Source organism: Lepidochelys olivacea (genome assembly GCF_965140295.1).
Source record: "Lepidochelys olivacea isolate rLepOli2 genome assembly, chromosome: 6".
NCBI lineage: Eukaryota > Metazoa > Chordata > Testudines > Cheloniidae > Lepidochelys > Lepidochelys olivacea.
The window spans coordinates 80,085,921-80,112,357 of record NC_140416.1 but is presented as its reverse complement, the minus strand read 5'-3'; the positions used below and the strand labels follow the sequence as shown (position 1 = coordinate 80,112,357).

General features: G+C 38.2%; 1 protein-coding gene across 3 annotated transcripts in view; it reads right to left on the bottom strand.

The window, feature by feature from the left end:
• ARHGAP5 (Rho GTPase activating protein 5) overlaps positions 1-26,105 on the bottom strand; it is an 83,123-nt gene extending 57,018 nt beyond the window's left edge. Inside the window, exons 1-4 of one of the 3 annotated variants that reach the window (XM_084630654.1) lie at positions 25,765-26,098; positions 20,288-20,397; positions 12,331-16,229; positions 5-152 (exon numbers count right to left, since the gene is read on the bottom strand). In XM_084630654.1, the coding sequence (XP_084486780.1) occupies positions 5-152; positions 12,331-16,056 (3,874 nt within the window). In that variant the 5' untranslated portion in view covers positions 16,057-16,229; positions 20,288-20,397; positions 25,765-26,098. Of the gene's footprint in view, positions 1-4; positions 153-12,330; positions 16,230-20,287; positions 20,398-25,764 lie in introns of all 3 variants that reach the window. The other 2 variants (XM_084630655.1, XR_014712001.1) reach the window with 2 other exon arrangements.
• Between the last annotated feature and the right edge of the window lie 332 nt (positions 26,106-26,437).

The following is a 26,437-nucleotide window of genomic DNA, read 5'->3' as shown; positions in this document are numbered from 1 at the left end:
CTACCTGTATCTTCAATAAATTCCACACATTTTTCAACAAACAGTGGTATAGGCTTCTCAGGTGTAACCAGATCCTGTAGGGGCATCCCAAAGTAATTACTTTCCCAGTTTCTACGGGTTGGAGGATTGAATGCCTTAGTTTTCTTTTTCTGCTACAACAAAACATACCACAGTTACTCCAAAAATATTATTAAAGCAGTGTAATAAAACATTCACAATACAAACCCTCAATTAAGATCACATCTACAGTATGTGAGTTTTCCTTAACAGCAAAACTTAAGTAAAAAGATGTTTAAAATAGTGTGCTTTAAGTAGAAAGCATTCAATCATTTCCATTCTGTTAGGTCATATCTGCACCAGAAAGCAAACAGGATGATTTTTTAAAAAAAAGACAAGAACAAATATGAAGCCCCAGGAATCATAATATACTATTTGTCTAGAGTTGCAATGATGCTTTTTCTTCTGTATTTAAACTAATTAACATGTTAACATGAAACACCATTCAGAGTGAAATTATAATGATGCCATCTTTCACAACAAAACTACAGAAGTCAGTTATGATTATGCATACACAAAAAAAGATGTAATAAAGATTCACACTGACAACAAAAGAGGAAAGAATATTTCTGCATCTTTTGAGAACCAAGTTGCTAGAACTCTGAATGACTCTTCAGTATGTTTTATACTAAGGATACTGCATTCTGCGCACTAGTTATTTTACAGACACACACACACGCAGAATTATCCCACAACAAATGTAAAATAAAAGTATAATGTAGCATCAGTTTGACATCTAGGACCCATTCATTGGTGCTTATTAAAAGTTTTGCCATTCGGCTTGTGATTTTGGCTTAAAAAAAAAACAGTTTGTACTGGATGAAAACTAAAGAGAAAATGGCTGAATTTCACGTCCAAGTCTTTTACTATTAGCATGTGCAGGAGCTTTCCACAATGAAATTCTTGTTTCAGCTACTAAACTGATGAAAATAATCCTGATATCAAACATTTTATCTGTCAAAAATGTAGTACTACTGGACTGTTTGCAGCTACATATCCACTTTTTACATTTCACTTGTAAAATCAGCACCTAAATGTGGAAATTAAACTAGCAACCAGAAATAAATTTTACATTTCATGTACAAGTTACAGACATACAAAAATGTCAAACTAAACTAAGATCAGAGTCAATTATGTGTCAACACTTATAAAATAGTGCAAGAGTAGTGAGTTGGGGGCCATCTAAAAACCACAAAAGCTTTTGAATTTGTTAAGCAACTTCTCAGTAAAACATCATTTAAACTGCTAACCATAATTACAGTTCTGCTGATATGTCCACAAGATTATCACCTGAATTAATATTTAGAGTACAGCATATAATCCAAAATTTTATTTTAGGAAAAAATTCCATACCAACTCATCATCTTGCAAGACACAAGGACCTATTAGGATATATGAAGACAGAATTTTTTGGAAGTTATTTCTTCTGAAATTTCACACAATTTCTTCAATCTCGTGTTTACAGGAGGGTATTTTCCTTGGCGTGAAAGTAATTAAAAATGTATCTGTTTCCAGTCAAAGCAAACTGAAGTTGCACAGGATAAAACACTGCAGCATCCTCCCCAATAATGTGAAAAAAACCAGACTTCAATAGAAATGTCTACCTTCTAAACTGGGTTGCATATAACAGATTATTAAAAGTGACTGCTTCCCCCCAAAGCTGAGTATTTGTAAGGTATTTATTACCCCTTTGCCTACTACAATGCTGCTCCTTCTAAGGAGACTTAGACCAGCGTACACAAGAATAACATCCTCCCTACCTCACATGAGTGTTGTGAGGGATAAAATTAATTAATGATGGAGAAGCACACACATACTACAGTGAGGATGGATACATGTGTTAAGTTCTTCTCTTGGTGTTTTCTTGAGGAGGCTAGAAGGCGGCCAGAAGCGGTGCTGGTGCATCTTCCCATTGGAGCAATTTGAGCAGGACAGGTAAGGCAACTGAGGCAAAGCCATGCCTGCACATGAGCACTATATTCTGTGCACAGCCACACCAGAGGCCTGTTGGCAGTGGGATAGGGCAAGAGAACAAAAAGCTAAGAGGGATAAAAAGTGTTTTTCTCAGGGTCAGTTCTCACCCTCATCAACTCCTTGCTTCAGAGATCCCTCTAAGTATGTGCTTCACTCATAGTTCAGACATAAGGAACTTAGGATGTTTGGCTTTGAAAAGACTTGACAGTGTGGGTACTTCCTGACCTTGAAGCTCCTGCAGGAGAAAGACCATGCTGCACTCAAACGAAAGCTGACCCACTGCCAATAAGATTAAAAGCTGCAGACACAGCAGTGTGAACCAGGACACTGAAATTTCCTTGTTTTTGAGTACTTGACTTTGCAACTGTAATATTTTGTTAAGGTATTTTTAAAGGTAACGTCCTACTTTTTTTAAAAAGCCTACTGAGAACAAAAAACCCACAGGAATTACATGTGGAACCATGACTACCAGACAGCTCATTAGAAGAGTTGGAACCATGAGAGCCAGAGCACAGATCACCCAAACTACTTGAGTTAACTGAGTAACTGATAGCGGTTAGCCTCTGAGCAGAACAGAAACTATAAAGGGAAAAGACATTTTGCCAGTGCGTTTCACAGCTATTTGGAAGACAGCACAGGACTATTGAGACTCCAAGACCCTGGATTCAATTGAAAGTTCTGGAGGAGAACGTTTTCTAGGAGTTAAGACACACTTCTGCACTTCCCCTTCACAGATACTCCCTGCCCTTATCTGCCCCATTTCCCCTGTCAGACTCCTGCCCCACCCACTCCACCTTCCAAGCTCCTATCCACATGAACACTGCTCCTGTCCCTTCCCCGTTCCCATCCACATGCACATGCCTCCTGCCCTCTCTTACCACCTGTTTTTAGCCTGTTCCTGTCTATTCCAGCTTGTCCCTGCCCTCCCTCTCTGCATTCATCCAGCAAGTTAAATTATTTCCTCCACTACTGCATGGTGCCTGGGTAAAATGGGTTTGTTCGGGGTGGGAGAGAGGGGTATTCAGTACACAGGAAAGTTTTCCTGCTCCCCGTTTTTGTGCTCAGCACTACACAGCCAGGACAAGCTATTGCAGGAAAAGTCCTCAGTTTTGCCAACCTCAAAAGTTCTAAAAGCAGGAGTCAGACCCCAAAATAATCACGATTGGCCCAAAAAACAAGTATTTTTTAAATACACCAAAAAGTACAAGAAAATGTTTTCATTTTCCCCTGGTCATCCTGAATGTGTGTATGGCAAAACAGTGTGGCCAACTCTCCCAATTCGTAAGGTAAGGTGATTTTGGCCCCTGCTGCAGGAACTCTCGCAGGCTGCCTGATGATGTGGATCTGTCAACTTCTCTCCAAATCCCAAAATTTTAATGAATTCTGCGCTGTCCCCGGCATCATCTTGACCTGTCCCCCAGCCGATCAATGTATGCACCTCCCAGCCTTACATCTTCCTCTTGCTCATCAATGTACCTCTGCTCCTCCTGAGGTTCTTCACCCTTCCTCCTCGGGGGGATCCAGCTCTATCAATTTTTCCTCTCTCTCTCACACACACACACGATAAAGGGGAGGGGAGGTTGAAGGAGTAGAGAGGAGAAATCCATTTGTCACGTATTCAAAAATATAAGGTTTTGGACTTTGGGTGACAAAAGTCCCCTGAAAAATACGTTTGCAGAAGACAAAAAACTGGTGGTGATATTGAAAGGTCCCTCCACCAAGTAGATTCATGGGTAGGAATACGACACACATATATTGCTTGTGACTTATAATACTGAAATATGAATATGAAATAGCTAAATGGTAAGATTAAGAGTTATATTTTAATAATTTATATTTATGAATAGTTAATGAACTTAGATAAGGTAACACTTAAGTCAGGGCCTTATTGGCATAAGTGTGGTTTTGCCAATTCTCCTCCTCTCATACAGATTTGCTTAAAATGATGTTATTATTGACATAATAAAGGTGTCATGTTGTGCTGGAAGTTCTGAGATAAAAATACACAAACCTGTAATAATGAGAACCCCCTTCTCATGGGAAAATCCAGGGGAAGGATGACACAAACATGACGACATGGAAATTAAACAGCAAAAGTTGTGTAAACTGAAGCGTGTGCATGCGTATTACCTAAAACGCTTGCTTAATGTGCTTAAAATTGATTGACGTTAAAAAATATGTAACGAGGAAATGTATAAAAGGACCGAAATAAACAAGGCCCAAATTGGAGAAACAGCAGACCAGAGACTGAAGGAACAGACTGTGTGATCAGAGGAGTTGACAACCATCATGGAGTATAGGAGAACTTCTAGGTCCCCCAGAATATGGTAATTTGGGACCCATAACAATTCTGTCTTATTGTTTATTGGCTGTCAGAAATATATGTTCAGACAGTATAAGTGACAAGTCTGTCTGAAATTGTATAAATAAAGGCAGAAATTAAGCAAGCCTAAATTGGGTAAATGGGCAAAAATCTTCAGCCACATTTATAGAAACATTTAAAAATAATGCTATTAGGTTTCAATCATGATTGAAGAAGGGGAAATTTAAGTGAATTATAAACAATACATTTTAAGCAAGTATTTGAATGTAAATGTTTTCCTGAAACATATGCCCAAAAGAGAGATCTGCCTTTCTGCTTACTACAATTTTAACTTCATCATCATCATCATCACTTACAGTAGTTTTCCGTAGATTTTGTCACATGGAAGGATTGAGACATGCATGAATATCCTGCTGTAGCAGCCTGGTTTATAAATATCGTCATCCGCAACTCACTGGCAGCCGAAAAAAAACTTACTTTCAAGCTATAAAAAGATTTAATTCTTGCAGATTCATAAAGGTTGAACTAATAGGGATATTCAAAATCCAACATCTATTGTGGTCCTGGAAGCACTATTAGGTGTTTTTCCATTTGCCACAATTTTAACTTCTGTGGACAAATAAGTCATTGCTTGTCCTTTAGCTCATTGTCTCCAAATTATCCTATTCAACGTTCCCACACATGCAGTTATTGTGGCTTGGAAAGTGTCAATATATAATCAGGCTAGACATGCATCATGTAACTTTTGGGTCATCTTCTCTTTCATTTCCAAGCAATTCACTGTATAGCTGTAGTTAAAAAGTTAAACTGTGCAGATTCTTTATTTTCATACTTTGCATCTCCACCAAATTCCTCCATATGCCCAGTGTATGCTCAGTCACAATACAGCTTCTCCAATTTCTTGATCAGGAAAAGCAAAAACCACTTTTCCCCATTCATAAAATAGCAATGTGCTCCTTTAGCAGTGTATTATATCCTAAACTGACCTTACTTCAGATCACCAATCTATTTGTACATGTCCTGGAGTTCAAAAGACCATAATTTTATAAAAACATGAACGCTAACACATTTCTAAGTCTTTAACAGAAGATTTTCTCGATTTATGTATCACAATACAATTTTTCCCAAATATTAGGTGGTAAACTTTAGAGAAGGTTACCTAGGCTACTTTGATTATGACTTTTTAGCAATACTTGTAGAACAGGCTGACTGCTGCCACACGAACCATTGTGTATTTAGCCTATAAAGGTAAGAGGCTGTGGTACTAGTGTCAAGTCTAAGGGGAATACACTGAACACCTCGAGATGATTAATAGTACCTGGATCAAGAACCAGGTGAAGAAAAACAAGCCATCTTCAACATCTTACTTCTGAAGTCAGTATTACAATTTACAAGCAGAACCTAAAGACCTTGTCTGGAATTAATTTCCATTTCAGGCATGAGTGTAGCTGCAACAGCGCAAACCCTTAGTACAGATGAGGAAAACGTCAGTTCACACTTGTGAAGTTTACCTGAATTTCCAGCAGGTGTGCGCCACCACTGGAAATTGTGACTGTCTACAGAAAGAGTCTACATCAGTGCAGCTACACTAGTGGTTAAAAATGGGGCTAATTCCTGGTACAAAGAAATTCAAAGATCTAACAACTCCACATTGAACCCCAGTCCCATTCTAGGTATAACTAAGGGTACCATCTACACTGCAGCTAGAGATATAATTTTCAATTCAGATAGACTACATGTGCTAGCTTTGACTCATCTAGCTTGCTAGAAAATACCTCTGTAGAAATGGCAGTGTAAGCAGCAGCATGGACTAGCCGCCCGAGTTCAATCCCATCTGAAACCTAGGTAAGTACTCGGGCAGCTAGCCCACACCACTGCTGCCACCTCGCTACTATTTTTAATGCACTAGCTCAATTAAACACTAGTGCATGTACATCTACCCGAGCTTGAAATTACACCTTGGGTCTAAGGGTTATGTCTAATTTCCAAGGTAGTTCCTGGAACCTTTTGGATTCAAGCCTCTGAAGTCAAGTCATACATTGTCCCAGGAAAGGATGTGACAGGCCTGAGAGATCATGAATTTTTAATGCACTAGCTCAATTAAACACTAGTGCATGTACATCTACCCGAGCTTGAAATTACACCTTGGGTCTAAGGGTTATGTCTAATTTCCAAGGTAGTTCCTGGAACCTTTTGGATTCAAGCCTCTGAAGTCAAGTCATACATTGTCCCAGGAAAGGATGTGACAGGCCTGAGAGATCATGAATTAGTCAGACTGTCGGGAGAAAAGGATAATCTTCCATTGCTCTGAAGAGAAGGGAGCACAAATTACTGTCACCCCAAGCTCCCCTTTAGAACCAACAACATTCTGATCCAAAGTACTCCAAAAGGTAAGAGAGCAGACAGACTGTCAAGAATCACATCTGAGGGGCCCAGAATTCAGACAGTCAGGATTCCACACCCCTTCTGACTCCAAGACCCTTCCAAACCCAATGAATGCTACTGCCTGTACACTAAACTCTTATCACTGGCTCTTCATACTGGGCTCAAAGACAGTGCTCAGATTCTTCCCTTCTTTTTCTGATGGTCAGAGACAAAGGCATTAAGAATTCTCTCAGGCTTTGTCTACACTGGACTTTCATCAGTGAAACTTTTGTCGTTGAGGGGTGTGAAAAAACCACACAGCCCGAACAACAAAAATTTTGCCAACAAAAAACACCGTCATGAACAGCGCTTTGTTGGCAGGAGAGCTCACCTGCCGACAAAGCTATCACCGCTCACTGGTGGACTTTTTTTTTTTTTTTTTGTCGGCAGGAGAGCTCTCTCCTACCAACAAAGAGCAGCTACACTGTGCACCTTTTAGGGTTCAGGGGAAAAAGGCCATGGGGGAGGGGAAGGGACGAGAAGGGACTTCTGCATAACTACTTAAACACAGCCTCCAGTCCAAGGCCAGAATCTTTGGATTTTGTGAACTGTTTCACTCTGAAGCAGCCCTGCATCCTGAGGGATTTAGGAGTCTCTGAAACAACAGGAATGAAAGAAACGGAAATAGTCCTATTAAGCTCAGCACTCTAGGTTCTCTGTGTTAATGGTAGCTCCAGCCAATGCTCCTGCTTAACTTAATCTACAAAGCCAATACACTGATTGCAGAATCCTTTAGCAAAAGAACTTCTGAGGAACTTTCAGCATTTGGAGTACTGTTTTCTCTTGGATACTTTGTCTGAATACAATATCTGAGATCACTTGAATCCAGAGTTCTATGCAGAGATGTTGCATTTGAGCAAATAAAAGGAGCAATGATAAACTTGCCCTAAACAAGGAAACATTTACATAATTTTACTTCTTCCTAAGTTAGAAATGTTAAATAGTACTGAGCACTTAAAGAGAAATGATGGTTCAGAGGCCTGCTCCCTCCAATAATAGGAAAGGAACACAGAACAGGAGGCACAGCCCCTTTCAGACACATGTGAAGGCTTGTATACCAGCCCCACATACTGATTTCCAGATGATTCTGTGACTAAAAGGCACTCTTAAAAGTGGGGATCTGCAATGGCAATACTTGACAGAAAAGCAACCAAAAACCTAGCAACTCAAATAAAATAATAATAATAAAAAAAAGTGTTTTAATCTATAATCATTAGCCATGTACAAATCTGGACTCATTAACTATTTACACAGTTCCATGACATGCTGACCAAGACCATCTTAATCAAAGACATCAGCAATTTACAAAGACTCTTCTATTACGACAAACATACACAGTACCAAGGAAAGGCCAGAAAAGTGCTTCCTTTAATTTAAACAAGCTGTTCTGGTCTCATCCTAAGCAAAAAAGCATCCACTCCGAGCACAAATTAAATACAAAAGCCCCTCAACCTGATCAGCTTATTGGATTTTTATTTTCTCAACAAAACTCAGCTATATGCCTAGTTTCAACTATTAAGAGAAAATCAAAATACTCACATTATAAACCAATAACCCTAACTTTAAAGCAATAACACGGCAGCAGGGGTAGTTATAGATGTAGCTTTTTGCATTCAAATGTTTTCTGATTTTATATATATTTTATATTTCTTTATATACATAAACATATATAAAGAAATATAAAAATATCTTATTGGCAAATAACTAGAGCAAGATTTTCTTTGCTAAAGACATTTCTAAATAGAGAAACAGAGCCACACAAATGCTGACGCAATATACTTTTATCCTCTCATCCAATTTGTACACTCTACAGAAAAGTACTTTTATTTTTGGCACAGCACAAGAAAAAATTAGTTTGCATAAGTTTTCTTTATTGTGTGGGTATTTTGTTTTAAATACTTACTTCTACTTTCAATAGTATATCAAGCTTTTTACATTAGACAAAGAAAAGATGTGTATACATTGTCTTGGTTAGAGACTATGGAACAAAGAGTCAACTCTAAGTGTAAAAGTCTATACGGGAAAATTCTGCCTTCAGGTACATAATTACTTTGATTCATAGCAGACAGAAAATTAAAAACCTAAAGATTTTCCACAACCTTCTACGTGAAGAGTCCTCTGCAGTTCTATACAAGAGACCCAGATTAAATACCAAGTCTTTCACTCCCTTAGCCAGAAAAGAAAGGAGAGTGTGTTTCAACAACAACCATTTAAACTGAGTAGCCAGAAGTTTCTAAGAGCATTTTATATGGAATTTCTCAGTAACTATAGAATGGTAGGTGTTCATGGCACCAACAGAGAAAGAGAGGACACCAGTCCATGCATGTTTGTTTCTTTAACATTCATTTTCTTTACATACTTATTGCAATCAAGCCAGGAGTTTCAATAAAGTTTTATGAATATATGGGCCATAAATCTATCTGAAACATACCAGTACATTCCACAAAGTATTTCTTGCCTAATGATAACATAAAAATAATGAATTTTGTACCATATGTCATAGATGAAATCGTCACTAGCTGGGAAAGGTAGCCAACTGTCTTGTACCACCTACAGCTGAACAATTGAAACTGATTAACAAATTTAAGAAGCCTGTATATACACCCTTCTAACCGTGAATCTAAAACAGCAGTCCTTTCATGGTTGAAGGGGGAAAAGTTAAAAAGCCTCAAAACAAAAGTCAGTAACAGTTTTATATTGTTGGTACTAGGAGAAACTGGATGTTTGTCATATGTGCAACATATCTCTTCTATTCAGTGAGGAATAGATGTAGTATAAGAGTCTCATTCTGCAATTAAAAAATTCACAAAGTGCCAAAAGACTACATCTTTCTCCTGAGGACATTCTGCACCAAAAATTTAAAAATTCTGTGCACAATTTTAAAATTCTGCAAATTTTGTCAAAAAATGTGGAAGCGCCAGCATGGCATCGGGGAGCACAGGCCATTGGCTGCATGGAGGTGGGAGATCACTGTGCAGCTCCCCCCGCCCCCCCCGGGACACGGACTCAGCAGTGAGGCTGCACCCAACCCACACAGCGCAAGGACTGGGCCTGCCCCAGAAACATCCCAGGACCCTGTCCCTTCATGCCAGGTGCACCAGCTGTGGGCAGGCAGGCTCAGCAAGGCAGGATCCAAGTGTGGAGGAGCCTAGTGTGGGGGGATCCAGGTGTGGGCTAAGAGGGTTCTGTGTGGGGCTATCTGGGTGCAAACAACTCAGTGGGAGACCCAGGTGCGGGGGCACATCTAACTGCACAGGTGCTTGTTGGGGGGCGTTCTGGGTGCAATTGTAATGGGACTCTGCAGGGGGGGGGGGGCTAGGTGAAGGTGACTGGGGATCAGCAGGGGTCAGCGTGAGGGCAATAGAGCTCAGCACAGGGGCCTGGGTGTGGGGGACCTAGATGCTGGGAGGAGTGGAGCTCAGTGGGGTGGGGATCCAGGTGCATCTGGTTGGGGCTTGTTGGGGTGGGGATCCAGGTGCAAGTGGCTCATTGTGGTGGTCCAGGTGCAGGGGGAATGGGGCTCATCAGGGGGGTTCGGGAGATAAGGGACCTGTACAGGGATCCCTCCTCCTGCAGCTGAGGAGCCATGGGTGCAAGGAGTGGGGGAAGGAGGGATGCAGCAAAGGGAAGGGAGTCTGCAAAGATTCCTGCAGCTGGGGGAAGAAATCTGGAAGAGGCTGGGAGGTTGACCCAGCCCCAGATGCTGTGCAGGGGAAGGGGAAGTTCTGTCCTCCACACCCTAGCCAGGACTAGCAGCTGAGCCCAGCGCAGGGTAGGAACCACCAGCTGGATCTTCCCCAGTCCCGCCTCCTGCCTCATAGTGATTTACCTCTCTGCCGGCTGCCCTGGGCACCCAAAACATACAGCTGGGGAGGGTCGCATGACTGCTCTTGTGGCTTCCCTTGGACATTCTGATGGGGAAACAATTTTTCTGCAGGGAAGCAAAGAAATCTACAGGGGACAAATTCTGCGCACGCACACTGTTGCAGAATTCCCACAGGAATAATGACATCTAAAAAGTGTAGGAAAACAGAAAGGACTGCACCCTTCCAAACTGAACTTCCACTCTGCTAGAGAATCCTCCAACACTTAGTATGATCTTGCTGGAGCTATATATGCCAGCTTCAGAACAATTTTGTGCCAGTAACGTAGTACAGCAAAGGACATTTTCAACTCTACACAGCAAGACTGTTTGCACCCAAAGTAATAGGCACCCCTCAATTAGGTTTATTACAAAATTATTTAAAAGTTACTTAACTTAGTTAAAAAGCATAACTTCAAAGTGAGTATTTTTGTAACTACACAACTCTGTTGAAGATATTTCATGAATATGAAGGCTTTGTTTGTGCTAGTTTGGGAATCTCAAGAAATTGGCAGTGACTTCGTACTGAATCATGTATTTCAGAAATTAGTCCATTTATAAAATGTGGATTTTAATTTTACATGAAAAAAATTTGTAAATGCTATTCAAGAACAGCAAATATAACCTTAAATTAATGGGAAATTCTGCGATTCTGCAAAAGGCAACATCCATAAGATCTACCAATTATTTATATAGTGACCAAAATGACAATTAATTGACCAAATGTGTTTCTGATATCATACTAAGTGAAAACCAGGAGTACAATGACCAAAGCATTTCTGTGAGACTAAAGTGTGGCACAACTACCTTAGACACCCTAAGTTAAAAAAGTAGAGGTCATACAAGTACCACAAAGTTTTCATTCTGTTTATATAATTAGATATTTTAAACAAAGAAACTTAACCTACCAGAGAACAAAAATTAGAAAAGGGATCCTGAAAAATAGAAACCCTTCATGTAGTTGCACATGTGAAACAATCACACCATTGCTCTTACTAGTATTTTTTTTTAAACAAAGATGCAATATCTGCACACAGATCTATTTAGCCTTGTGTGCAGAGTAACTGTGCATGTTTCTGAACATTGCAAATAAATATTAAAAAATTTTAAGTGAAGTTCTATGTAGAATGTATCTAAAAATAGTATTGTAGAATTCTATGTTTAGAGTCCCAGTTTCCACGCAAAATGTATATAATTTACAAGTAAAAAATTTTTTTTCCTAAATGCTAACTCTGCAAACTCTACCAAGGATCCAAAATTCTAGCCGGCTTTATTCCCCCCTTTTCTTGCATTATCACTAAAAATAAAGGATCTGAGGACAAATGATGCCTTTTGGGACAATGTGCAACCCCACTGCCTTCCATGTGTTTGCAAAGGAGAACCTGTCTAGGACTTTGTAAACAACTGATGCATAAGGAGAAAAAACCCAGCTCATTCCCTCATATTAAACTGGCTGTTCAGTGCTAACAAGAGTAAAAACTTGCACAAAAGAAAGCAAATACAACTCTGAATACATACAAAGAGCAGATCTATTCATAAAGAAAGTGCCACTTTCTAATCACAGAAATGAATTTTAATGCTTTATAAGTTAGGACAGCCAAAGAACTGTTTAAAAAAAAAAAAAAAGGGAGTCTTAGCTTCATGGAACTCATCTATACACCATTTAACAAAATGGATTGAGCTAACTTACCTTCTTATCTTCTTTTACTTTGTGAGTTTTCTTCTTCATTTTTTTGTCATCTAACTCTTGATCTGAAGTGATAGCGGGGTTATCGATTCCACCTTTCCAGGTTTCAACTGGAGACAGAAGTGGATCTTCTTCACTTCCACGATGTCTTCCTTTTCTTTTTGTTTTAGATGTGGTAAAAGCCTCATCATCACTTGCGTCTGAATGTGTTCTCCTGTAGTAAGATTTTGCTTTACTAAACAGTGTTTTGGATTTATATTTGTATTTTGATGGCCTTCTTTCCCCATGACTCTTTGATATTCTATCAGAAAATCCATTTTCTTCATCTCCTTGTGCATTTATAACAAATGAGTTTCGAATTTTAATAATACGATTCTGACTATCATCTGGAACTGCATAGATATCATCAGTAAAACCTCTGTGTTTAAAAACAGTGTCAATAGGTTCTGCATAATTATCGGATTGGTCTGAATCTTCTGGTGGTGCCAAAGGCACTCGAGAGGATTGTTTCCTTGGGTTTTTACCAATGCCAGCCTCAATTGTTTTTAGAAGGTTTGGATCCAGTTTTTTCACATTTGCCTTAGGTACAAGCGGCTTGGGTTTTATAGGAGGAGGTACTTTGTGGTTGCGTTCATGGTCATGACAGTTGAGTGGTGTGCTATGAACAGGATACTCATTTCCTTCCAAGTCTAATCGATATTTTGAACGATCGCTAGGTGTTGGGAGCAACTGCACATCATCTCCAATTGGGCTATAGGGGGGTGGTGCTTCCGTATCATCTTCTGAATCTGGGTAGTAATTATACGCAAGAGAATTTCCTCTGGGAGACTGCAGGAAAACATCTTCACTTGTATGTGTTGATTCTCTGGTGCTATCAGACATATAGGAATTTTCAATCATGTTTTTCTTCTCTAATACGTCACTGAAGAACAAGGTGAAAACCTCAGTCTGACGATGATACTGAGATAAAGAATATAAAGCTGTAAATTTAGCAGTAATCTCTGTTGCTATATGTTCTCCTTCAGTCATTAATTCCTTGATAGCTTCATTCTCAAAAAAATCTGCCTGGCTATCAGTTACAGCCACCAACTGGACAGGAATAGTGTCCTGTACTTCTGAAAGAAATGCCCGAAGCATTCCCATAGATGCCTTCCTTTTAGCAGAATAAACTAGTATATACCCATGAACTAGTTCATCTTTCCTTACACCAATTGAAGAATGGTATGATAATATGGTTATCTGTATCCGCCTCCTTTTTTCACCTATAATTTTATCAAGCATTAAGGAGTTATTCTGGCCAGCCTGAGCAGCACTACACGAGTGAGAGTCAAGGAAGGGTGAAAGAATAAGATCCACACTAAATGGATCTCCACACATGGCACACATCACAATTCTCAAGTCAGCTTCTGACAGATCTTTAATGGTGGGAACTGGGCTTACAACATCCAAATTGTGTTTAACTGCTTCCAGCACTCCCCTTAGAGCTTGCTTTATTTGAGCCTCATTAAATTTACGTGGATATGTACCAGCAGGCACATCTACAAAAGGACACTGCAACTTATTGGCTAATTGCTGACCTTGGTGTCTCAGAATAGGTAGGTTTTTGCTAATGCTGTCTCTCTGATTAGCCAATATTAACGTAAATGGAAGACTAGCCATATACTTGTCTCTCCTTATCTGAGATGCTTCAGCCCTTATTTTTCCAATGCATTCTCCAATAAAATTGAGGGATTCAATAGAGTTAAACACACAGAAAAATCCATGCGGTTTAAAGGCAGAGGTCCATAACTGACTTAAAAGGTAAGGTGACTTTGCATCAACTGGCCTAAGATCTAGTTCATATATTTTTCCATCTAAGGCATATTCATCATCAGTGGATTGTGTCCGAATCTCATTTGCCAACTCTTGCGCAAGACCATCTTTACCCAAAATGAAAAGATTAACTTTATCAATATTGGCTCTATCATGGTACAAATTTAAGCGACCATGGTCAAGCTGCAAAAGACTATTGGCAAGTAACTGCTCTACTTTAATGTCCATGCAATTTTGGCCACTGAGACAAGTTTCTTTTGTGGGATGATAAACAAATCCTATGTGTTTAAGAAGAAGGGATTCTCTATCAGGTGCAAGTTTCTGTAAAGCTTTGTATCTCGGCTCTTCACTCAGAACTGCATGAATTTCACTCATTTTATCTGAACTGGGTGTTGCATTAAGATCTAGGTCATAGAACAGTTCCGAATGTTCAAAAAGCATTTCCTGAAACTCCTCTTTGGCTTTTTCAACTATTTCCCTCTGATGCCTGCTATATACTTCTTTACTGTCTGCATCAGTGATATATTTGAATGCTTCATCCTCCATAACAAAGCACATAACTTCTTCCCATGGCTGCCCAGGTGAAATGAACTGTATTTTCTCAAGAGTTTTTTTGAACTTCTCCTTCATTTCAACCCTCCTCTTCTCAGATATAAGATGCTGTACATGGTTTTGATAGACTTTTTCAGCTTCTAATGTACTGAGAAGGTCAAATGGAATCCTCCTATCATTCACTTTGTCTATATGGTCAGTTTCATCCCAGGGTGTTTTTTCTAATACAATAAAACAAAGTTGGAAGTCTGGCCTTTTCTCCATTATCTTCAAGGCTTCTGACCAGTTCAGGTGTTCAATCTCATCAAGGTTTGACAGCAATGTGTTAAAAGCTCTTGGCAGTGTATTAATATATTCTTCTCTTCTTTTTCTTATATGTTCCTGTTTAAGCTGCTCTATGTGTTTTGAAAATGTATTTTTGGCCTTTTTTGTTCCTTCCAAATGTATGTACTCCTCGTAATCAGGATGATTTTTCAGTTTATTACTAACAGTTTTCCAAGTTGCATGATAGTCTCTCACAGTTTGCACAAGTTTTTCAAATTTATCTGTTGCAGTAACAACAAGTTGTCTCTGTGTCTTATAGGCATCCAGATACGGAATTATTTTAGGTTTGCCACGAGTTTTATCCATCATTTGTACCAGTGCAGTAAAACATGTCTCAACATTGATATTGAATCTTGCTGATGTTTCCACTACCACAAGGTTCTTTTTATTTGAAGCAAACGCCTGAACCTCTCTTAGATAATGATCCACACATTCATCACATTTAGTTGCTGCTATTATTATAGGTTTTTTAGATTTTGAGAGCTGGATATAGAGATTATTCACAAATTTAAGTTGATCATCGAATTTCCTATTGCATCCTTGGCTAACATCAATGCATAATAAAAAGCCATCTATGTTCAGTTTCCCTTCAGGCATTTGTTTTTGCTCAAAGTCTTGCTCCAAGCCTAGCTGATCTGTGCAAATGTACATTAATTTTTCTGCTGACTGCAATTTGGAGGCAGCTGCCCGTTTTATATATGGTTGTAAATTCGTACTCCGATGAGGCAAGAAAGTCTGATCATCAATGAACTCGGTCTGTTCAATTACATGAACTTTGCATTCTGTTCCGTCCTCACCGCTTTGTGTTACGTCACCCCAGAACAAAAAGTGATCATTATTAACAACTCGTCCTCCAAAGTCAATTGTGCTAAGCACAGAGGTATGCTCAGGATAATATTCATCTGCTTTCGAACGCACAAACCTATTGCACAAACATGACTTTCCAACTCCACAATTACCTTTGTCTTTTTCAGTTCCAGATAGTCCAACCACACTAATAGCATAGGATGGGGGACGAGGCTCTTTGTTTTTAGCCATCATAACTTTCTTCTCGTCCTTCTGCACTCATCAAGATAACTGAATGTGGTTTTCATTCTGAAAAAAACTCTTCAAATTAAAACTGTATATCCTCGTCTCCAGGATTAATTTCAGTTTTCCTTGTTTCCCCCATCACCATGAGAGCTTATATATTCAGGATTAGGTGAATCATCGTCCTATAAGAGAAAAAAGTCATTTTTTAAATGTTGACTATGGTTTCACTGAATATTTAAGATACAAAATCAATAAGCAAAAGTGAATCAATTTCAATTTTAATTTACAAATATATTACAAATGCCCTTTTCAAATTAGGAGGAAATTTTATAAATACTTTAAATAAAACATTTGTAGTTCAGACTGCACCCTTTTATATTATTTAAAGCACCAAAACTTAAACTTGCATCTGAAAAATTTTCAACTACTGTTGCTAAATTAACACTTTAAACTACTCTAAAAGATGAGAGAAAAATAAATTCTGTGGGGTATTTTTCAGGTTGTTGGCTCTGTGCATTTGGCAGCACTTTACACAATCAGGTCCATTGTTTCTTTTGTTTGTTTTGGTCTTTCACATACCACAAGGCAATGAAGTGAGCTGTAGCTCACGAAAGCTTATGCTCAAATAAATTGGTTAGTCTCTAAGGTGCCACAAGTACTCCTTTTCTTTTTGCGAATACAGACTAACACGGCTGCTACTCTGAAACCTAAAAGAGAAGAACACTGAATTCTCACCTAGATAAAAACAATACAAAATATACTCCCTATGGAACTGATGCTGTATAAACTTATGCATCTCTCTAAACAGGTGAGTAGTTCAACTGAAGTTAATGGGACTATTCATATGAACAAAGTTACATGGATGGGTTAGGGTCTTATGTTTGTAAAATCCAAGTCCTACTAAAAATAGGAGGAATCTGCATGATAGTCCTTGAATACTTATTTCAGTAAAGAAATGCTTAAAAACAGAGTATAAAAACAAAAGACTTGGTAGAGTAACTAAGGAGTACACACACATACCAAAAACTAATATTTGGTATTTTTTTTTTTAAATGGACTAGATTTCATAGTTGACAGCAACCCATTTGAGCAGAACAAATCACTAACAAAGTGTAGAAGGAAACAAAATGTTATCATCCAGAATTGGGATTTACAAAATAACCTTAATACTGAAATACACACAATCTTTATTTTTTACTCGGTACCATTCACATTGCTTTCAAGAAAAATAAAGGTTTAGAATGTGTTGTAAACAACAACAACAAAATTTTAAACAAACACCAAATATAATGGAGTTACTCCAGGTTCACAATGGTATCTCTGAAACAATAATATGGCACAAAGACTATCACTAACTTTTAGCTTTCTTAACAGATCATCTATTTAATTTAGAAACTATGAAGTTATGGGGAGAGGGGAAAGAGTGGAGTACATTTCAATAGCTAGTCTATTCTAATTATGATCCCCTTTGACAGACTTCTGGGAAAACAAGGAGTATCAGATGACACGGAAGACTTGGTAGGACTACTGCTAGATTAGAGTACCACCCATACATTTGTACAGATGTATGGGCTCATAAAACAAACATGCAATTGTGCATGTATAAGCAACCAAAACACAAAGAAAAATTTTTAGGTGGGCTATATAGACAAATTCCAATTTTGTATCTCAATTTTGTAATCAGACTTAAATTATAATTTAGTCTTTATTTTTATTATCCTAAGAAATCCATCAACTACAGTGGATATGAATGATATGATTCCAAGAAAGCTTCTTTAGGCCTTGTTTACACAGGATGTTAGTACACTGCAAACTAATGTGCTGCAGATTTGCACCGTGGCTTGCTGCACACTAATGTCTCATATAGACAAGCTCTTAGTTTTAACAAAAACAAAAAAAAGGTTGGCATAATACATTTCCAAAACCTGCCAAAGTTTAGGTCAAGACTTAAAACAGATAGGCAAATATTAAAATGTATCTATATTTGAAATTCTAAATTAAGATGAGGCAAATAAGAATGTATTGTAAATAGACTAAACTGATGTCAAATATTCAAGAAATTATTTTTCATGGCTTTATCTTGTAAAGCCAATGTAACGCTTCAACACAGCTTTCCATTTGACATCTAGATTAGAAAGAACTAAAACTGAGCTTCAAACTGATCAGAAGCAAAATGCTTACATGTACCATCCGTTGTCATGATACTCACTCACTTAAAATTTAAACAGTTTTCACCTACAGTGTTATCTCAGCTATGCTGCTATTACTAAAATGGGTAATTTTAAAACCAAATACATTTCATTAAAAACAAGGAATTTAAACTCAGCTTGATTTCTACATCACAGTGAGTTTTTTGGTCACAAGAGGCAAAACTATTATGCATTTTATTATGCTTGATATTATTTGCCAACAGTCTCTGACAGAAACATGTTCAAAAAGAGTAAAACAATGTAAGATTTTGTAAGTTCCTTCTTCCTAGGTTTTTCTCTGTTCTTACAACCCGGAGAATGCAGGCCTAAAACAAAATGGCTCTCTCAGCAAAACTATTTAGCAAAAATAAATTGGAACACTGTTTATAGATAATACTAGGTTTATTTGTCTTTTAAAGTAAAACACATTATAGTGGCATCATTCACAAGATAAGAATTAGACACTGAGTCAACATTTTCATTATAAACTACTTTCTGTTCCCCACAGTCCAGTAAAAATTTGCTGTGGACTGAAGGTTGGAATATAAAGTCTTGGCCAAGGAGGTCTGATTCACTGATTTATTTCAAAAGACATATCATTTGAAATCCAGTTAGTTGAAAAAAATAGTAAACAATAATTTCAGTTACTATATCTACAAATTTAAGGTTTCATTTTCACATTCTCCTTTTCGATTTTTAAAAGTTTTATTTCCCTTGTGACTGTGAGATGGCATAAACAGGACAAAATGAATGACAACACCAAAGACTGATACCAGCTGCAGACAGAATACTGTCAAATGAGAGGTAAACAAACATCATAGAAAAAAAATCTTCTAAGCTTTCAGTTATAACAAACTTGGAGTTACTCATAATTCTAGCATATAAATGTTTTCAGACATAATTGATTTTTATTTAATGTATCCCCTTTAATATATAAACTGCACACTAAGTCTTTCCTTCTCCTCTCCTTTTAAGGAATCTGTGTTCAGAACATAATACCAACTTTCCAGTTGTACAACTGAGAAGACAGTAAGGAAGTTATTCTAAAAGACTAAAGACCTAAGAACAAGAGGAATTAAGAGATATTTCAACTGGGAATAACAGAATGAAATTAAGGAAAGAAAAATAGGTTTTTTTGCTGAGTAGCAGTGAAAAGTTCCTGACAGGTGTATTAGACTGATGAAGATCTTTCATGGAAAGTGGTAAAAGTTGCATCAGTTGGAGCGTTGGAGCATTAACAAGATGGACAAAGGAAAAAATTGTAAGGAGGGTTGGCATTAGTAGGAACATGAACTACGTGACCCAGCAGGTCTTTTTCCATCTCATTCATATACAGATATAGCTATAGATATACAGATAGATATCGAATTAGAAAATAACACAAATAGACAATGAAATGCCTTTTAAATAAATACATGAGAAAGTAATAAACCTGTTAAAGAAATAAGCTGACTATACATTATGAGTAGGCGTTTAACAGACCATTACTACTATATTGTTCCCTAAAGGGAAGCAAGATTTTCTTCTAAGTACACCAATATAACCCTACCTCTAAATGTTCCATGTTTACAAATTTTGTAAACTTACAAATGTGCATTTTCTATAAATTCATGGTAAGATATGAGTTTATAGTCTTATTCTATTCAACATAAAATAATTACACTGAAGTATCATTAAAGATCTGATTAAAACATGAATTTCTAGAAACTTTCCCTAGGGTTTTTGATTGCTGGGAGTTCAGACCTTTGTTTTGTTTCATTTCTAAAATCCCCTACCTTCCAAAATTTTGGGGTTACTAAAGGATCACAGAGTTTCTATTTTTGGGTCCCTAAAAGAAGGGCTTTGTGAATTAAAGCATACTGAGGAAATGCATGACATCATTGCAAAAAGAGTTGCTTTGAATTGTCTATGTCTTGCCATGGGACTGAACGGGTTTTTTAATTTCAGAATGTAGTTATAAAAAAAAAAACCCATAACATATGTTGTGATCAGTATCTATTCACTTCTACTAATTTTTCAGAAGATCATGAAGATCAAAAGCCTAAACTTACCCTGATAGAAGCAAGGTACCAAGCAAGAAGATGGTTAACTTCCAGAGATTTCCCTGCAGCGATGTCACACATTTAAACTATCTCCTTCAATTAGTCCTTCCTTGAGGGATCTGAAAATGAACATATGATCCATTAATACTTTCAAAGTTATAAAGACATAAGAAAACCAGCATTGGGATAAGGTACAAAACTTTATTTTATTCATCAGAAAGATTTACTTTAGTTTAAATCTATAAATACATGAATTACATTTGTTTCCGCATATATGTACCTTAAAAATACTTACAAGAAATATATTTTTAAAATACAGTTATATATTACATTACAAGCTACTAGGTATGTTTGTCATTAGGAAGTGACAGTGGGTTATAACAATTGGAGCAGAAAAATAAAAGCATCGCTATGGCTCAAGATGAAAAACCCTCAGCTTTTGGATACAAGTTTTTTTTATTTTAATCCTCCCCAAAAATTGAATTTATACTAAGGGATGCTGCAATAAAGTAATAAGAGAGGAAAAGGTGTTACACTTCTACTATGCTGTCCTTTGAAAAAAGAACATGAACAAAGGTTCATTTTTTCCTGTCTCTGGTGGTGGTTCAGTTCTTAATTAGACTGGTTTTATTTTATTTTATTTGGGGGGGGGGGTATACAATGAAACCTTGAGTCCTGGGAAACATTCACTAGGTTTTAGTGTTCAAGGCTGGCTATGAACTATATTGATGATGCATATACCAGAGCCATTGAACCACCAGTATTCATTTCCTTACTTTCAGACATCTCAGAATGTTCCAGGACGTTAGTTACCAAGAGTTACCCTTAAGTGTTACTTATGACAGCCTTTGTAAAGTGAGTTGATAGTCTCAGTCCATTGCCTAGTGGACAAGGGTGCACACACACCTCACTTCAACATTCATGCACATTAAACAAAGCTGTTTAGGAATGCTTGCACTACCTCTGACCATATTTAAACTTAAGTATTCAAGACTGCCAATTGGGCACCTTTCATAAGCATTAAAAAATGTAGTAAGAGTGACTATAACCAAACTGAATTATTCATTAAAAAAATTGAAAATGTGTAAATAACTTCAATAAATTATTTTAAAACGGTTAAAAACCCAGAAACACTGAACCAAGGAAGAAAACATTCAGGCTACATTTCAGGAAATAAGTGCAACACAGGAATAACTAACAAGAATAAATACAGAAACAAACTACCAAGAGAGGTGGCTTGAGCACTAACATTGCAGGTATTTCAAGATCAGAGAAGATATTAGGTTGAATGGAACAGTAAGTAGTAAAGCGAAATAGATAGCGGATGAGACTGGATGATCCAAATTTTTATTTGTTTCTGTTTTCTTTATTATATGAATTCTAAATATATCACATTACATTTTTAAGGAGCAATACAACCTAATTAATCCTATAAAGAAACTGCTATCCTCATTTTACAAACTGGGACGGACAGAAAAATTAAGTGCTTTGCCCAAAGTGGAACCCCCCCCCCCCCCAAAGGCAAAACTTGGCTTAAAAAACAGGTGTTTCAAGTTCTCAGTCCCTTTCTCAATCCACTAGATTTTCCATTTCATCTCTGACTGACTAATACTATATTCAGTTTGAAAATCCCTAATTCTCTTAAGATTTAACATAACCTACAAATTATTTCCACTTTTAAAAACAAAACACCCCACAGAGCTCTCAGGATGGGATCTTATATTCCAATTGTTCTAAGAGTAACTATATTTTGACTACTTGTGGCACCTTAGAGACTAACCAATTTATCTGAGCATAAGCTTTCGTGAGCTACAGCTCACTTCATCGGATGCATACTGTGGAAAGTGTAGAAGATCTTTTATACACACAAAGCATATAAAAGATCTTCTACACTTTCCACAGTATGCATCCGATGAAGTGAGCTGTAGCTCACGAAAGCTTATGCTCAGATAAATTGGTTAGTCTCTAAGGTGCCACAAGTAGGCCTTTTCTTTTTGCGAATACAGACTAACACGGCTATTACTCTGAAACCTATATTTTGACTGTTAGCAATTTCACATAGTGCTCACCAAATAAATTTACCATTTGCTATTTTTAAATTTCTTTCTAAAATCCTAGGAAGCATTTTTATGACTATTACATTACTGTATTCATATAAAAAGTTAACTACAAGTGGATGTTACATTCAGGAACCACCACAACATGTGTTGTCTTGAAATCTCAAACAACTGTTTTATGAAGACACACATGTTGGCAAACAGTAATGGTTCAAATTACCATCATTATGGAAGTCTGAACTTTTTTTCTCTAAATTAGGCTATTGGTCTTCTACAGAAGATTTTCAAATATCTGAAAGACAACTGTTAAATTTAGATACAATACCATTATTTAAACAGAAGCAAAAAGTAAAACAGTAACACAAAATTAGACTAGGCCTGATCTTGTAGTCATTATGCAGGAGCAACTCCCATTGAAGATATTCATGCTGTTCAACAAAAGTTTCTCAGTGCAAAGACTGCAGGATCAGGCTCTCCATTTACAGATAACATTATAGTTACTCAAAGACCACAAAAGCGTTGCTGGAAGGAAGATTACCAAAGGGAATTATGGGGAATTCACAACAGAACCTGCAAGATAATGGGATAAAGGAAGTGATGAAGAGGGAAAAAAAAGAAAAAAGTCATAATTAGAGGAAGAAACTGTGAAACTGAACTAAAACCAGTTTGGCATGTGGAAGAAAAGAGAATAAATCCAGTCACTAAAAGGACAGAGAAAACAGTGGAGCAGAACTCAGCAACCCATATTTATTGTACCACGTAAATCACGTGTCCTTTTTGTTTAAGGAGGAATTGTGATGGATGGCCTAGGCCCCAGTAACTAAAAGTCAGGAGATCTGGGTTCTATTTCTAGTTCTGCCACTGACTTTTATGACCTTGGGCAAATCAAACATCTTTGTCCCAGTTTCCCTCGCTGTAAAATGAAAATAATGCTTACTCACATTTGTAAAGTGTTTAGAGATCTATGCATAAAAAGCACTCTCCAAGTACCAAATATTATTAACTATTATAAAGAGAAACTTAAGGCCAAATTTTACCTTTGAAAACATTTTGCAGTGCCTGGGATTTCTAAAAGTGTATCGTCAGTAACAAATGTTATCTTCCAGTGCTAAAATAATTGCTCACTATAGTAGTAGTATAAAATTATTGTAGATTTACTCAACATTTTCTCTAGTAACTGCCCATTTACAGTAGAACATCTCTATGCACACCTCTATGTGACTAAATTTTGAAGTCATGAATTACTCATTCATTCCAGACATCCACTTAGACAAACTTTTATTCCTTCAATAAAGGTAAATTCACATTTAGAATCAACTCTGGAAGCTGCTTTCTAGAAAATTTAAAGAATATCCCACATATTAGTCTATTAAAAATAATAAATGTTTCAAATTACATGTAAGGCATCCTCCAGGAGTGCCACTATATTTACCTTTAGTTAAGGAAGTACTTTTTGGTGGTCTGATAAGATTGCCAGCATCCTTTAATACCTTCATTAAAAGGAATGGAATTATTTTTAGTAGCATTATTCTTTAATGAAGATGCTCAGAAAACCCAAATATATTAATATGTTTATGTAAACTTCATAGAGAAATTTTCCTTGAAAGTAAAGACCTATGGGACAAAAAAAATTTAGCTTTAACCTCAAAAAACAAATTCTGTTTGTTTATACCTGTGCTAACAATAGGATTTTAAGACCATTTGTTCTGAGCATAAAATATTTAATTGGATTAATTATGTTACCAATGCCACACCTTAGAAAAAATAAAGCCTAACACTACCAAAAGAAGAAACTTGGCTGTAAGTTTTTCATTTTATTGCGTTGTTCACAATTGCACTATTAAACCTATTTACATTCCAATCAAGCTTATAAAAGGTGTTTTAATAATTTGCATATTCAGTGTTTAGAATGTTATTTTCCCAAATTAAAAGCAACAAGCTAGTGATAACGTAACAAACTCTTAAAGTAGTGTTCTGACACTATATGATGTACTATATCGCCACTAAAAATATCACCACTATATTAACTGCACACTCACTATGTTATAGTAAAATTACTGTATTTAAGTTGTAGCATATTACCATAAACAAAACCAATAGTTGCAGGAAAAGAATATAAGCGCCCATGTCAAAAATGTACCTGGATGCTCATTTATAAACCAACAAGTTTTAAATATGCACTGTTAATTCTTTTTTTTTTTTTTAAAAGCATAATTCTGGGATTATGGTAACTGTTGTCACAGCTGAAAACAGCTTTCATACCACAGAACCTTATAAGGTAGGACTCCGTGACATCAACACAATAAAAAAATACCACCTATTAACTCCGCATTCATTTATGACATGGGTATTCCAGTATCAGTGCTGTAATTCATTTCAATAGTAGTGAAAGCCTTCCAAAGACACACAGTTAAAATGGACGTTCGATTGATCAGCAAATGCAGTGATCCATTTCAGTTTTATTCTGCAGTGCACACTTTTAAAAAAATTCTGTCAATCTCTACTACCTAAGCAAAAAAAAATAAATTATCTGTGTGAATCTCAACTTAAGAACACACACACACACCTCTATGACTATTTTGTTTTGGACTTAAAATGTTTGACTCCCACTTATTAGGTAAATCCTTAGCACTGAGTATACCGAAAGCCTCATACCCAGAGGGGGCAAAAAAGGGGGGTAGCTTCCCATTTTCTCTGTTATTGATCCTAAATTTTTTTTTTTTAACAGATCCAGTGTTTTACCCTCCCTATATCATGCATCTGCAGCACCGTACTGTTATTTCTATATGTATCTCTGGAGCTTTCCTTGGGTGGAGAAAGTCTAAAGGTTACACCGGTGGAAGGGATATAAATGCTGTAAATTGCAACATCTTATCCTGGATCCCCTATTTCAAAGGCTTAAAACCCACCTGGTGGAAAAATAGAAACGCACACACATCATTAAGGGAGCGAAGTTTGCTGAGATTTAATTTCAAGGAATTTTTGAGGCGTGAGAGAAGGGGGCGAGGGTGGGAGAACTGAGAACAGTTGAAATCCATTAGAGAAGGGGAAAAAAGAGAAAGGAAGAATTAGGAGGAGGAGGAAGGAAGGCGAGAGGACGAGGAAAGCTCCCCCCACAACCGTGACCAGCTGGCAGCCTCGTACGGCAGGCTCAGACCCTCCCATTGCTCAGGCCTTGCCCTTCACCTGTCTGGGACCAGGCAAGCTCACTCCTCTCCCGCCCTCCCCCGCGCGTAGGTGGCGGGCGGCGCTGGGGCAGCCGGCTCCCGGTTCCGCCGCTCCCAGCGGGCAGCCGTCCCGGCTCTCCGAACTGGTTACACCCAGCGGCGGCGCCAGCTGCCCCTTCTCCGCCGGCCGGCCGGCCCCGGCCCCCGCAGCCCGGGGTGGGGAGCCGGGTGAGATCCCAGGGGGACGGATTCTTTCCCCTACCTCGCGCGGTCGGGATCCGGCTCCTCCGCGGCGGCGGGGGTTGCAGCATTCCCGGGACGCGCTCTCCTCGCCAGCGGCTTCTCCTCCCCGCCGGGCTTCCTGGACTCGCCGGCCCTCAGCCGCCGCGGCCCCGTCCCACCTCCCTGGCGCTCTCGGCTCAGTAATGGCGGCCGCTGAGCCTCCCCGGCTCTCGCTTCGCTGACGGAGTCTCTCTCTCTCTCTCTCTCTCCCCCTAACTTTACCTCAGCAGCTTCCCTCCCGCTCCCGCCGCCGCGCGCTCCCGACGCCCGGCTGCGCGTGCGCGGGAAGAAGCTCTGCTGCTCCCGCGAATTTCCTGGGAAGCTGGGCGGACGCGCGCCTTCCCGCACTCCCAGTGCGCGCATCCGTACGGGCGCGAGCTGCCGCGGCTGATTTACTCCCTCTTGGCTAAATGGCTAGTCCAAGGAACTGGCAGAGGTTGAGCCTCCGGTTCTAATCCCACCTCAAACCCTAATTAAGGGCTACGTGTGCGGCCCTGGACACCAGACCCTTAAGCCCAACTTTTTGAAAGTAGCTGTCCAAAACATTGAGCAGATGAAGATGGTCTTTTACAAGAGGGGGAATACAACCTTTGCCCACACCCCCCATCCTCCCCTCTATAAAAATAGGGTAGTGACACTTGCCTACCTAGTAA